At 45.4% G+C, this 14,488-nt stretch overlaps 1 protein-coding gene across 2 annotated transcripts in view; it reads left to right on the top strand.

Moving 5' to 3' along the window:
- ABCB7 (ATP binding cassette subfamily B member 7) overlaps positions 1–14,488 on the top strand; it is a 177,075-nt gene that overhangs the window by 96,811 nt on the left and 65,776 nt on the right. For both annotated transcript variants that reach the window (XM_033945786.1, XM_033945784.1), the window contains 2 exons: positions 2,297–2,471; positions 12,090–12,247. In XM_033945786.1, coding sequence (XP_033801677.1) covers positions 2,297–2,471; positions 12,090–12,247 — 333 coding nt within the window. The remainder of the gene's footprint in view (positions 1–2,296; positions 2,472–12,089; positions 12,248–14,488) is intronic.

Raw genomic sequence — 14,488 nt, 5'->3', positions numbered from 1 at the left:
GATACCACAGATGCCAGTCTTTACTGCTGGGGTGCTCATTGCAGTGGTCGTTCAGTTCAAGGCCAATGGAAACCTTCTATCATCCCTCTCCAGTACTATGCCACATCTCTCCCTCCATTCCCTCCACCACTATGTCCAATATTCCTCCCTCTTGCATCCCTTTCAATCTGTTCCACTGTTCCTTCTCCACCACCATAACATTTCTCCCTCTCATCTTTCTCCTCCCCATGCATCTGTACCTCACTCTTCTCCCTCCCTATGCCCCAAAATTCTCCTCTTTCTTCCATTCCCCATGTGCACCATCTCTTTCCCTCTCACTCACACACTCGTGCCTAACAATTCTCCCTTTCTATTCCCTCTCCACCTCAGCATCTCTTTCCCTCCCTCCATCCTATGTCCCAAGTTTGTGACCTCTTCCTTCTCTGTCCTATGTTCATGCCCCTTCCCTTCTGTGTCCAAACGCGCTCCCTCCCTCCCTTCTGTGTTCCAAGTTTGTGCCCCCCTCCTTCCAGCCTTTGTCCCAAGTTAGTGCTCCCTCTCTCTCCCTTCCTTTGTCCAGTACTCCCTCCCTCCTATCTAAGGCCCAACTACTTTGGTGCTCCCCTCCTGCAAGACTACTGGAGCCATCCAGATTGGCTGCCTCCTTCCTGCCTTCCAACCGCACTTCTTCATAGGGCTGGGGGCCCTGCACGCTGCACTTGGCTGTGACAGTGGAGGAAAGGTTTCCAGGTCAGCTACGGACGGCATGCTGGGTGTGCTGCACGCTGCTTTGTGGAGGGGCAAGTGTGGATGGAGGGCAGAAAAAGGCGCACTAAGGTATTCAAGCCCCTTGAGGTGCCTTCAACCCTGGGGGGTCCCCATGGGATTCCCATTGTCCCCGTTCCCATGCAGCGCTCTACTTCAAAATACAGCAGCCAGACTATTTTCCGACTAAGCCACTTCAAGAGGGTTAGTCCACTGCTGAAAGAATTAAACTGGTTACCTGTAAAAGAGAGAATTCAATTTAAAATCGCCTGTATGGTTCATAAAGCTATACATGGAGAGAATTCAAATGGACTAGTCTCCTGAATCAACATTATAAAATCGTTCTACAACTCTCGATCAACACAATCCCCCTTCACATATTCACTGGAAAATGTTGTATGGATCTAACTTTGAATTCCATGGCCCCAAAGTTTGGAATAGTCTACCACAGTACCTGTGTCAATTGAACTCATATTACCACTTCTGGAAAATGTTGAACATATCTCTTTTCTCGTTAAGCCCGTAAATCGCTGTTCATATTTATTGTTCATTAATATTATTGTAAACCATATTGAATCCTTGTTGAAATATTGTGGGGTATAAGAAACTGTATGGTATGGTTGTTACAGAGCAGAACAGAAATGTCTCATCAGGGAAATTCCCCATATCCCACCTTCTTATGTTTCGTATTGTAGTGGTTATCAAATGCTTTGGTACAAACTGGAGAGGCAGTACAGCCCACTGAGGAAGAAGGCAGAGCTGAAGAAAAAGTGTACGATTCCTTCTGCACAGCTCATGGTTAGGGGAAGTTAACTCAATCATCAGGACTCGTATGCCATATTACCAGAGAGAAGATTATGGAGGTAAGAACCTAATCTTCCCTTTCCTCAAGTATTAACTGATAACTGTGTTCTGTTGGTTTTGACTGGACCATTATGTATTTCTCGCCTTAAACTGCATCTTCATTGATAGCTGATAGAAGGAAGGCATTTAGTTAGAGTGCAGGTATGTTGATACTGTTTAATGAGGTTGAAATTTTGTCTCATAAAAGCAGCTTGAAGATTTTCTAACAATATTTTGTGATTAGTGTTACTGATGATCGGTATGTCTAATGATATAGAAGAAAGAGGGGGATTGTATATACTGTATTGTCTTTATCAAGATTACTATAAGTGTATTTTAGAAAGTTATAATCTTAGAAAGCACGTCTGTTAAAAATATACTGTATATATATATTTTTTCTCACATGGGATGGGTATGGGTGTCTTGTCTTTGGATATTATAGCATTTCCACTGTGAAATCAAAATACAAGTTTCCACTGTCACTGCCCTAGGCTGAAAAAATATATTTAAAAATATTTTTAAGTTCACATCTGAATATGGTATTGGGTATTCATTCACAGTAATAATCATTTTTGAAATAAATGGTTTAACCCCATTTAGAAGAAATATACTGACTTCATTAACAGGTGACGATACTTACACTGTTTTTCTTTTTAAATGTGTGTGAATATTTTTTTTTTAAATATGTCAACCATGTGTGTTTTCACAGTATTTCAATAATGAAAAATATGAAGCTGAACGATATGATGGATTTTTGAAAATCTATGAAAATGCCTCACTAAAGACTACCTCAACATTGGCTGTGCTGAACTTTGGACAAAATGTTATTTTCAGTGTTGGTCTAACAGCCATCATGGTTCTGGCCAGTCAGGGGATATTGGCTGGTAAGAAATTTGTTGCTCACTGTTAATTTCAGTTGTTCTTAACTTCTTTTTTTTCTCCCCCTCACCGTGCATTTGCAGTATGGGAAAGATGGCAAGAATAAAACTTAGGGCCGCACTAGCCCCGAAGCCCTTTAAATCTCTATGAGCTTCGGGGCCAGTGTGGCTTTGTAAAACAGGCCCTTAGACTTGGCTAAAATGTTTTTAGCTTATATGCAGTTCAAACATTATACACCTTTTTGGTCACCACACTATTTTAATTGATCAATGAAGCCCCCCACACTCCTTTCCTAAATCACCTGTTCAGTAGTGACTACTGATGGCTACCTGTGTCGCTGTTGGCCACTAATGATGCTAACTTGCACCAAAATTACAGTAGTACAGTTCTATTGCCAATAAAGTTACACATAACACTACAGTGGTTTATAAATGGTTCATAATGTTGTTGACTAGAATGGCCATTCATAAGTGATAATACTAGATTTTGAGGCCCTTCTCCACATTGGTTTTCCCTCTGAGTCCTCCACACCCCTTGGAGGTGCTGGCTGCACTGCTTAAGAACGCCTGGTTTACGGTATATTACCTGCAAGAATATTGACTCAAATTTGGGATGCTAAGCCTGAGCTTGATGAGCTCTGCTTGAGGACCCACGTTTACCTTGGAGTTCTAAGCATTTTTCATTAACACACATTTTTCTTGTGAGAGAGAGAGGTACATCTTTTGAATGCATGATCAGATTCTAAATTTCTTTTGCAATTTCCCTTGCTGATTCCATTTTGTGGCTTTAAATATATGAAAGCTTTTTATTGCTGGCAACGAGAGCAAGAAGATACTGACCTTGGGTCTGCTCTGACTGTTGGAATTTGTGATGTGAGCTTTTAATGGAAAGTAACCTGTTTATCCTTGATGTGAAGATTTCATGCAGTCCTTTCAAACAACGTGTACAAAGAAATGGAACTTTATAGCACTCTAGGAGCCCTGCTTTTGAACCATTTCTCCACTTTAGCCTTTCTTCATGCAGCATTCTGCTGTTTGACTGCAACCAGCCTGCAATTCAGCCATGAAAACACTACTAGACTAAGTGATAAGAATATATTTAGGACTTATTTGTATGTAGATATCTCCTGTTTGCATGCTTGGTTTTTTTTTTTTAGAGCAATAACCTGTCAAAAGTTTCATAATTTTTGTTTTCTAAATGCCACAACAACATTTTTCAAAACTGGTACCGGTATATTTGATATGCATAAATGGATTATATTTTTGTCATATTACAGTACTTTGTCATGTCCAGTTACCTAATCTGCTAATATAATGTACACACGAGGCATCAAAATATTGCTTGCTCAGAGTTTGCAACTTTTGATAGCAACTGAAATGCCAGTATTTGAATAAGCACACTGCTCAGATTCCTTCTTATTTCTCTTACTGATACGTTCGCGGAACTTGCCCCTTCTGAAAGGTTTTTATTTAAGTTTCGGTGCTATTTCATTAGCAGCCTGTATGTGTGTTCTGTGTCTTCAGGTTCATAATTGTGTTCAGAATCTTAAATCTTAGTTATCAGCTATCTAGGGAGATAAACTGCAGTCTACTGAACTGGCACTGTGGCATCTTTCTGCTGGAGTGTGTGTGCGTTGATAAAGGACCCCCCACCTGTTGCATCCCGTACAGATATATTAAGAGGTTTGAACCAGGCTTTCAGTGTATCATGCCACCAGACAATGGCTGTAAACCACTGCAGAATTTTCAAATTGCTAGATCTTTAAAATGAAACCCCACCATGCTCCAGGCTATTCATTGTAATAATGTCTTGTTAGGGGTAGCAAGAGCTTTAGTTTAATTTGTCGAGCGTATTTCTATGGTGAAAACAAGTGTCCAGCAATTTAATTTTCTAAATCTGTCAGCCTTAATACTTTTCAAGGAGTCAAAGCTGCCATTCGGAGCTGGAAGAAAGCAATTAATGTAGAATATTGTATTTTTAGATCAGTCATGCTTGATCTTTGACACTCCATGCCGCATTAGCAGCGAGTTTCGTCTCAGAGCTACATTTCATTATACCATAGAAATGTAGCTTGAACTGCTGTTCTGTAATATTTATTTAATAACTAGTATTTTAGCCCATTACATTAACGGGTGCTAGCTGTCTGTCTTTTCTTTCCCCCCCACTTCCCTGTGCAGCAGCCACAGCAGCATTCCCTCCCCCTCCATGTCCCTGTGCAGCAGCATTTCCCCCCACCCTACTTCCCTGTACAGAAGCATTTCAATCCTCCCCCCAACTTCCCTGTGCAGCAGCCACAGTAGCAGCATTCCCTCCCCACACACCACTTCCCTGTGCAGCAGTAGCATTTCCCTTACCCCCCTTCCCTTCCCGCGGTCCCGCCCCCCCCCCACACACACACAGTACCCTGTGCAGCAGCAGCATTTCCCGGCCTTCCCTGTGCAGAAGCAGCATTTCCCCCCCACACACACTTCCCTGTGCAGCAGCAGCATGTCTCTGCCTTCCCTATGCAGAAGCAGCATTTTCCCCCCACACACACTTCACTGTGCAGCATCAGCATTTCCCCCACACACACACACTTGCCTGTGAAGCAGCAGTATTTCCCAGCCTTTCCTGTGCAGCATTAGCATTTCCTGGCCTTCCCTGTGCAGCATCAGCATTTTCCGCCGTCCCCTTCCCAGCCGCCGCGTTGAAATTAATAGAAAAGCGTTGCACCGCGCTACCGCTGGCTTCGGCATCTTCTATCCACTGCAGCCAACCCTAGCAGAAACAGGAAGTAGTCAGAGAGGGCGGGCCACAGTGGACAGAAGACGGCGAGGCCAGCGTTAGCGCGGTGCAGCGCTTTTCTCTTAATTTAAAGGCGGGTGAGCCGGCCAGAAGGAGGAGGCTTTGGCGGTGGTGGTTTTGGCGGTGAGTGAGGGCAGGAGGGGGGAGTCGGCGGCTGTGCTGTGTTTCTCTGAGTTGTCTGGCCGCTGCATCCGCACTCCTGCTTGCCACAGACCTACTGATCACAGATAAGAGATCACGGAAGCACGCAGGTAAGTGCGCATGCGCGGCTAGGGTTTTATTATATAGGATTTTTTGTGTGAGAGTTGTAGGTTGACTCGCAGTTTTAGACATCACGATACAATGTTAACCCCCTTCTTGCCATTTAATAAAGGGACAGGCTTGACAGGCTTTTAATAAATTAGAGAAGTGCCGAAAATGTGTCTATGAATTAAGGGAAGATAATTTTGCAAGAGATTTATCTTGGTAATTTTGTTTTCTTGTACAATCCCACTTTATTGCGGGACAAATGGATTAGTTTCGTCCATCCGCCTCAAATTGTAGGAAGCCTCAAATGTCAGATATTTAAACCCCTCCCCCTCATCACCGTGCCAGTTCCTCAGTCTTTCTTTCTACAAGCCAGGCTGTAGGAGCTTGTTGGGTTTTTTTGCCCAGCGGGGACAGCTCCGACTGCAGGAGATCGCAGACCTTTGGGAAAAATCTGTTTCTGGAGAAAAATCTGCTTGTCGGTATAAGCCCTTTGGACAGCCTGCACATCAGATCGAGGCTCATAAACCATTCCCTTGGGAGCTAGCTTATACCAGGTTCGTCCGCTAGTGGGTCGAGGACCAGCTTTGAAGTTCCGTGGAGGTGCACCTGGGATCGGATCCAGACTGCGTTCCTCCTCTAGACATGCTGTGTGGCGTGTCCAAGGGTGGCGGAGATGACCAGCCGTGGAAGTCAGGCTGGTGGGGCAGAAAGTTCAGCTTTCCAGCAAGTTGAGGCAGAGGATCTCCCTGTGAGCTGTTTTAGCTCCATGTGCAGTGTTTCCCTGTCAGCACATGCTTCTTTGAGTACCAGCTAACAGCTTGAATCAGAGATTTTTTTTTATTTTTTTTTTTTTGGGGGGGTGTCTTTCAAAAGGGGTTTATAGGTGATTTCCCTGCATGTCCTGCCCCCCACCCCCTTGCATGTCTCTGTTTTTGAGAGATCTCTGTGGCTTTCCCGGCTTTTTTAGTCAAATAGGGCTTTAGTGGCCATCTTGGATTTTTCCAGATTTGATTTTAAAGTTATTTTTTTATACTTAACAGCTTCATTTTTGAAAGAAAACCACATAGATGATCTCCCAAGGTCAGAATGTCATGGATTCATGCCTCATTTGTGGTGGATGGCTGTCGGATGTGCAGCCATATTCCATGTGCAGTGCAGCCTGCGAGGGGTGAGAGACTTGCGCGGATTCGATACATTTGACCTCCGTGTAGGGTCTTCTATGCCTTCTGTCTCGACTCCTGTGAAAATGGCATTGGGAGGCCCTGAGGAGTGCGCAGGCAAAGCTACAGCAAAACGCAAGCACATCTCAGGGATAAACCTGGTGAATCCTCCAAACAGCCCCAACTGGAATGCAGGGGTCGGCTCCTGCCATGGAGGATGGGTTTCCCCCGGCTTTTGTTGATATGCTTATTAGGCATAATTGGGGGGTGGGGAAGGGAAACAGTCTTTGCTTGTCTCCCTTCCACCGGCCTCTATGCCGGACATAGGGACCCCTATGACTGTGGTCCAGGGTCTTTTCTTTTTCCTCCCCTAGGGGGTGCCAGCAGGTGCGCAGATAGTGCCCACGGTTGCACCAGATTCGCTTTCTATACCTCTGCTTTTGCAGGAGGGCGGTGGCTGCATCTGTGGCAGAACTGGTGGTTCTCGAGGATCCCACTGTGCACAGATTTTTCATGCACATGCTTATTGTGGATTTGATCTTTGAATCTCTACAGGCATTAAAGCTGCAGTCTGAGCTGCCTGTCGCTGCAGAATGTTCCCTCATGAGTGACTGGAGGCCACAATCTACCTCTCTTCCTGATCATCATGACCTCATTTGGATTCATATGGACATTTGAAGAGACTCCTGAGGGTCCCTTGTACTGTGCTCGTGCCGTGGAGAAGCTTTATTCCCTGGCAGATGCCTTTAACAAGCGTTTTGTTTCCTCAAAGGTAGATTCCTCAGTGGCACAGGTCACCAAGAGCACTTCTCTCCCCAGTGTGGATTTTGTCCTTAAGCGTCTGTTTGATTTGGCGGTGGTGGATTATATGGCTGATGCCTTATATGACATTTTGAAAGTCTTTGCTAAGCTTTCCCTTAGTCCGTTTCGGCTTGCAGGATGCTCTGGATCCAGCAGTGGTCTGGCGATTCTTCTTCTAAAGCGACCGTGAGCCGGGGGGCCTTTAAGGGATAGTTGCTGTTCAACCAGGGTCTGGATGACCTTCTGGCCAGTGTGCAGGATCGCAGGCCCAAGTCGCTGCCTGTGAATAGATCCCACCCTTCCAGGGGTTCAGAGCGTCCTAATTTCCGTTCGTTCAGATATTCTCGTCCATATCCGGGCTCTTCCATGGGACAATGCTCCTCTTCATCTGCCAGACCATGCTTCGGTGGGTCTCAATCAGCCGTTCACAGGGAGTCGTCTGGAGGCTTCTGCAAAAGAAACAGGCTGATGTATCCTCCCCTGTATATCGGGGGGTGGTTGTCGGCTTTTTTGGTGAAATGGCAGGCCATTACCTCCAACCGCTGGGTCCTGGAGGTTCTCAAGGATGGCTACAAACTGGAGTTTCTCTGTCCTCTGAGCGTTTTCTGCGAGCCACTCCCAAGAAGGTGGTTCAGGTGCAGGCCAAAGTCCACAGACTTCTGGATATTGTAGCCATAGAACCCATACCAGAGCGAGACTCAGGCTCTGGGAGATTCTCAATATATTTCATCGTTCAAAAGGAAGGATCCGATGATTAGAGACCGATTCTGGACCTCAAGGCGGTCAATGCGGTGCTGAAAGTGCCTCATTTCTGTATGGAGATGGTGCCAATCAGTGCATTAGGCCCCTCCCCGTGCATCAAATGATGTGCCAGGGCCTAAGGCTGCTATTGGGCGGTGGCCGGAGGAGCAGGAGAGGGAGGACTTTCCTCCTACTCTTGAAGATGTCCCAAGGAGCAGGAGGGACCGGGCACCCCTCCTGCTTCCAACTATTTTAAAGGTACAGGGAGGGAGGTGTGGGCGGGCAGGCAGGCCGGCCGGCCCGACCAGGGGTGGGCCGGGGGGTGGGAAGCCTAGGAGCAGGAGGGACTGAGCACCCCTCCTGCTCCCAGCTTTTTGGTGCCGGGGGCGGGTGGGCCGTGCCGGTCGCAGGGAGGGAGGACGAGGTCCGTGCCGGTTGGGGGTTGTGGCTTTTTTTGTTGTTTTCTTTTTAGTGGTTATGGCAAGAGGAAATTGGCATCCCTCCTGCTTGGGGGGGGGGCACATTTTCTTCGGGGAGAGGCGTGTTTGTATGTGTGTGGGTACATTTTATTGACAGGCCTGCCTGTCTTTTATTAATTTTTTTTTATGGGACAGATATTTTGCATGTGTAACACATATCTGTGCCATGGAAAAAAATGAATGAAAAAGACAGGCAGGCCTGTCAAAAAACCTGCAGACCTGACGGTAACTCAGTTACCGACAGGTTTATCAGTCGGTTTGCTAATAGTAAAACCCGATTCAAAATAGCCAAGCAATTGTTAATGAATCAATCACTTGGCTATTTTGCATGGGGTTTTGCTAATTTGCATGGGAGGGTCGGGATCGGATCGCTACAGGAGTTAGTGAATGGGGTTGGAGGGAAATTTGGTCGCAAAGGGCTTGCAAACCGATCAGTACACGATCGGTTTGCTTAGTGAATCTGGGCCTTATTCTGTAAATTGAGTATGTAAATTTGCACTTTAGTTGCAAATTTGAGTGCACAGGTTTCTAGAATGTGTGTGTATGTGTAGCAGCTCTGCCTGTGCCTCTCCTATGCATCACCAATGTGAACATCCCCCTAGCATTTAAATGCTACATGAGTTAAGTGTATAGCACCTAGTCACTTTGCTGTGCCACCTACCGTGTTTCTCCGAAAATAAGACCTACCCCGAAAATAAGCCCTAGCATGATTTTGGGGGTAGATCTTAATATAAGCCCTACCCCAAAAATAAGCCCTAGTTAGATTGCCCCTGTGCTCCCCCTCCCCTCCATTACATCCCCTGTGCAGCATCTTTCCATCTTTTCCTCCCATCCGAACCCCGCCGACCCTCCCACCACAAGACCGACATACCTCCCTCCAAACAGCAGCATTGGTAGCATTTTAAACAGGCTGCTTCGTGGTCTTCTCTTGCTGGGTCCTACCCTCTGCCGCATCACTGATGTCATCAGCGACGCAGCATAGGGAAGGCCGCAAAGCTGCCTGTTTAGAGTGCTGCCGATGCTGCTGTTGGGGTTGAGGTATATTGGTCTTGTGGCAATGCGGCAGAGGGTAGGACCTGGCGGGATAAGACCATGAAGCAGCCTGTTTAAAATGCTGCCGACGCTGCTGTTTGGAGGGAAGTATGTCAGTTTCGCGGTGGGAAGGTTGGCGTGGTTCTGCTGCGCTGGGGGGGGAAGGGATGGATAAAAAGATGCTGTGCAAGGGTTCTGCTGCTTGGGGGGGATGGGAGGGAGGGATAAAAGGATGCTGCTCAAGGGTTCTGTTTCATGGGAGGGATGGGAGGGATAGAAAAATGCAGCAGGGGAAGGCACAAAGGGATGGGTGAGAGGGGAGGAAAGATGCTGCACAGGAGGAAATGAAAGGATTGGAGTGGAGAGGAGGAAGGGAGAGATGATCATTGTACATGAAAAAAAAAAGACATCCCCCGAAAATAAGCCTTAGTGTGATTTTGGACCCCAAATTAATATAAGACACTGTCTTATTTTCGGGGAAACATGATAACATAGAAACAGAAGATGACGGCAGAAAAGGGCTACAGCCCATCAAGTCTGCCCACTCTGCTTACCCACCCCCTGTCTATGCCCTAATGACCCAATTTCCTTATCTTGACCCTCGTAGGGATCCCACATGGGTATCCCATTTATTCTTAAAGTCTGGCACGCTGTCTGCCTCGATCACCTGCACTGGAAGCTTGTTCCAATGATCAACCACTCTCTCTGTGAAGAAATACTTTCTGGTGTCTGCAGCAGCCACTCTCTCCTCCTCTCCCTATTGGCTAAGGCTCTTAACATTTGCATCTCCTCTTCCTATAGGCTAAGGCTCTTTACACCTGCATTGTGATGTCATAGAACTTTCTGATTATAGAAACATAGAAACATGATGGCAGATAAAGGCCAAATGACCCATCATAGAAACATAGAAACATAGAAGATGACGGCAGAAAAGGGCTCCAGCCCATCAAGTCTGCCCACTCTGCTTACCCATCCCCTGTCTATGCCCTAATGACCCAATTTCCTTATCTTGACCCTCGTAGGGATCCCACATGGGTATCCCATTTATTCTTAAAGTCTGGCACGCTGTCTGCCTCGATCACCTGCACTGGAAGCTTGTTCCAATGATCAACCACTCTCTCTGTGAAGAAATGTACATGGAACATACCAGTGAAAATGACAATCTTTTGTACATTTAGATTTCTAAGTGGCCTATAAATGTGGGTGCTCAGCTATACTATTGCCCTTCTTTGGTTAAGTTACTTGTATACTCAACCATCCTTGTTTCTAGCGCTAGATTGCTCCAGTGCACTATAGCATTAGTGTGGTCTTTAGCAAATATGTCTCATTACATAAAATAGGACTTGTAGTAAATAACCCAAGCTAATACAGCAGTAACATGATGTACTTCCTGTTGATGAATCTAGTCTGTAACCCTTCTCAAACATACTCAACTTGCTTTGAGCTTCGATTTGGAAAGACAGTTATTTCTAAAATCCACACAACAGGGTCTGAAGATGGAAACCTCATTTTGATGTTCTCATAGGTGGGGGGAGAATGTGGTTGGAGACATGAGAAGAAAATGAGGTAATAGGAGAGAGAGCCATCGCCTCCAGTTTTTCCCCTCATTCCTTCTGTTATCATACAGAATGCTCCCTGTCTCCTTCCCCAGATTTTTTTGTCATTTGTGTAGCCATTGGGAGAAGGGAAGGGCGCCACTCTGGGCTGTAAGCATGACTTCTCTTATTTGCTGGTGGAAAGGATTGGTTGTCTTACGTGCAAATCTTCTTTCAGCTGCTGGAAGAATGAGCTATGCTGGCTTCCCCCCTTGTCCCCAAAACTCATAGGAAAGACTCCTTATTTCAACAGAGTTTCCCACACCCCTTCAAGAGTGCAAGAGAATGGATCTAAGTGTAAGAGGCTTCGACAAATCATGAGAGATTTAGCACCAAGGAATATCAAGGGGTGATGGTTAGGGATTAGAGTAGCGGGCTTTTGGGAATTATTCTCCTGTGGGAAGAAGTGTTAGTCAGTGCTTGGGAGACTCCTACCCCCTACCTCACTGACCATTCTACCTCCCTAAGGTGTTGCTTTATTTGGGTCACAGCAGCAGCAGCAGCGATACCTGCATGCTGCCTACTATTAACCTGGAAGCCTGTCCACTGCAGGCAGTGTGTGGGAATCACTGCCGCTGCCACATCCCATTGGAGCAATGCCTTAGGGAGGGGCATCACTGAGCAATAAGACTGAGCGTGACTGTGCAATTCTGCAGAAGTTCTGCATTGTGTATTTGTATGGACTTCCTCCAGGTGTACTAGATGTTACTATTAAGGAATATCTACTTGCGGTTTTCATGGGAGCCTTTTATAAGATCTTCATTTTATCTCTGTGTTATAAGGTAACCTGACAATTGGGGACCTGGTAATGGTAAACGGACTGCTCTTCCAGCTTTCTTTACCCCTGAACTTCCTGGGAACAGTGTACAGAGAGACTAGACAAGCACTCATAGACATGAATGCCTTATTTACACTTCTTAGTGTGGACACAAGAATTAAGGTAACTTTTTTTTCATGTAATTTTCATGAAAACTGAAGGATCTGTTCAGTAGATTATGGAGGAGAGCTTGGTTCCTGAAGATTGGTCCCTCTTCATTAAAGTGATTACTGGAGAGGAGGTTAGAAACTGCAAACCAGCAAGCCATTCCTCAGTGGTAGAAAGTTAATGGAGACTCTGGTACCTAAAGAACATGATAGTGAACTATCTACCTTCCATTGGGTTTTTCTTCAGTAGGATGACTAGAGAATTAGATTAAGGACAAGTGTTGGTGTAGTTTACTTGGGTTTCAGCAAAGCTTTGTTACTGCTTGGCTTAGGACAGGGGTGTCAAAGTCCCTCCTTGAGGGCCGCAATCCAGTCGGGTTTTCAGGATTTCCCCAATGAATATGCATGAGATCTATTTGCATGCACTGCTTTCAATGCATATTCATTGGGGAAATCCTGAGAACCCGATTGGATTCCGGCCCTCAAGGACCGGAGTTGCCCATGTCTGCCTTAGACACCGTGAAAGCAGTTGGGCCTCTGTTGGTCCTTGATAGTATAATTCCCTAATGAAAATAATCTGAACTGCACTTTCAAGGATTAAAGTAAAATTGATATTCTGAAAGCAACCACATGACACTTAGAATGCCAGCTCACTGTATTCTTGTGGAATTTTGAATGGTGTGCTGTATTTTTACAACTTGTGTTTGTTGTAAACCAGGGGTGTCAAAGTCCCTCCTCGAGCACCGCAATCCACTCGGGTTTTCAGGATTTCCCCAATGAATATGCATGAGATCTATTTGCATGCACTGCTTTCAATGCATATTCATTGGGGAAATCCTGAAAACCCGACTGGATTGCGGCCGTCGAGGAGGGACATTGACACCCCTGGCTTAGGAGGTTCATGAATAAACTGAGCCTAGGGTTGAATCTGAAGGTGGTGGACTGGATTAGAAACTTGTTGAAAGCTAGATGACAAGAGAGTAGTGTGTGAGGAGCCCTTCCCCAAGGAGGTCCCAGTACATCCAAACCAGGAGAAAATAGAATAAGTAAGGCTTGAAGCTTGGAAATGTTCTCTCTTACTGTCCTTTCACATTCTGGGTTAAGGAAAAACAAAAGTCCAAGTTAATCCATAGGAATATTGTGCAATATATTCATTTATTTATAAACATTTCAGAACTCAATTGAAAGCATATCTTTTTTTCAAAATACTTGGTCAAATAATTTTCTTGCCATTATTAAATTGTCTATTGTTTATAATCTTTTGTAAACCGTGTAAAACTTATGGCTACGCGATTGAGAAGTACTATGTTATGTTATAGTCCTTCACATCGAGGTTACTCTTCTTACTATATATACTTTACATCAGCATACATTGTACAGCGATGGGTACATGCAAATTTAGCGAATCTTCTCTACTGTCCACTGACCACATTTGCATAAGCGATTTTTTTGAAAATGACTCGCATTTTTGAAATTGCTACAAAAACGCCCGCAACAATGCCCCATTGATATTTAACGCTAATTTTTCAGAATTTGGCCCTCATTGACCACCAGCTGCTTCCTATCATGTTTAAAACATTCACCATCCCTTCTTCGTTATCCAAACTTGTGCCCTTTAACTCAGCTGCCATTCCAAATACTAGTTTGGCGTCTCATTCTCCTGCTGGCATTCTGCTATACCTCTTTTGATACCTTTTACTTTTCAGAGTGGAAGCCCATATGGCTTCCTTTTGCCAAAAACCTCCCCAGGACCATTCCCAAACAAAAAGTACTGCTATCTACCAGAGTATTTGCTCTCAAACCACAATTACATATAGTTATTCAAAATTTCCTCTAAAGTCCATCTTCTCTAGAAGAGTTCAACAGGATTAGCACCAACATAAGAAATGCCTGCACCGGATCAGACCTGGGGTCTATCCAGTCCGGTGATCTGCACACGCGGAGGCTCAGCCAGGTGTACCCCGGCGAATACCTTAGTCACTCGTATCCCTCAATGTGTCCTGCAAGAAGCTGTGCGTCCAATTTTTCCTTAAATCCTAGAATGGTGGTTTGCTCCACCACCTCTTCCGGGAGAGAGTTCCAGGCGTTCACCACTCGCTGTGCAAAGCAGAACTTTCTGACATTTGTCCTGGCCGTGTCCCTTCTCAGCTTCAGGCCATGACCTCTTGTCCAAGTCACATTTGACAATGTGAATAACGTTGTTACTTGCTCACCATCCTTTCCCCCTGCTGGTGAGTGAGCTTGCTCCATTTTGTCG

The sequence above is a fragment of the Geotrypetes seraphini genome, chromosome 5 (assembly GCF_902459505.1).
Source record: "Geotrypetes seraphini chromosome 5, aGeoSer1.1, whole genome shotgun sequence".
Classification (NCBI taxonomy): Eukaryota; Metazoa; Chordata; class Amphibia; order Gymnophiona; family Dermophiidae; genus Geotrypetes; species Geotrypetes seraphini.
Note: the sequence above shows the minus strand (reverse complement) of the source record. Positions and strands in the feature narration are given on the sequence as shown.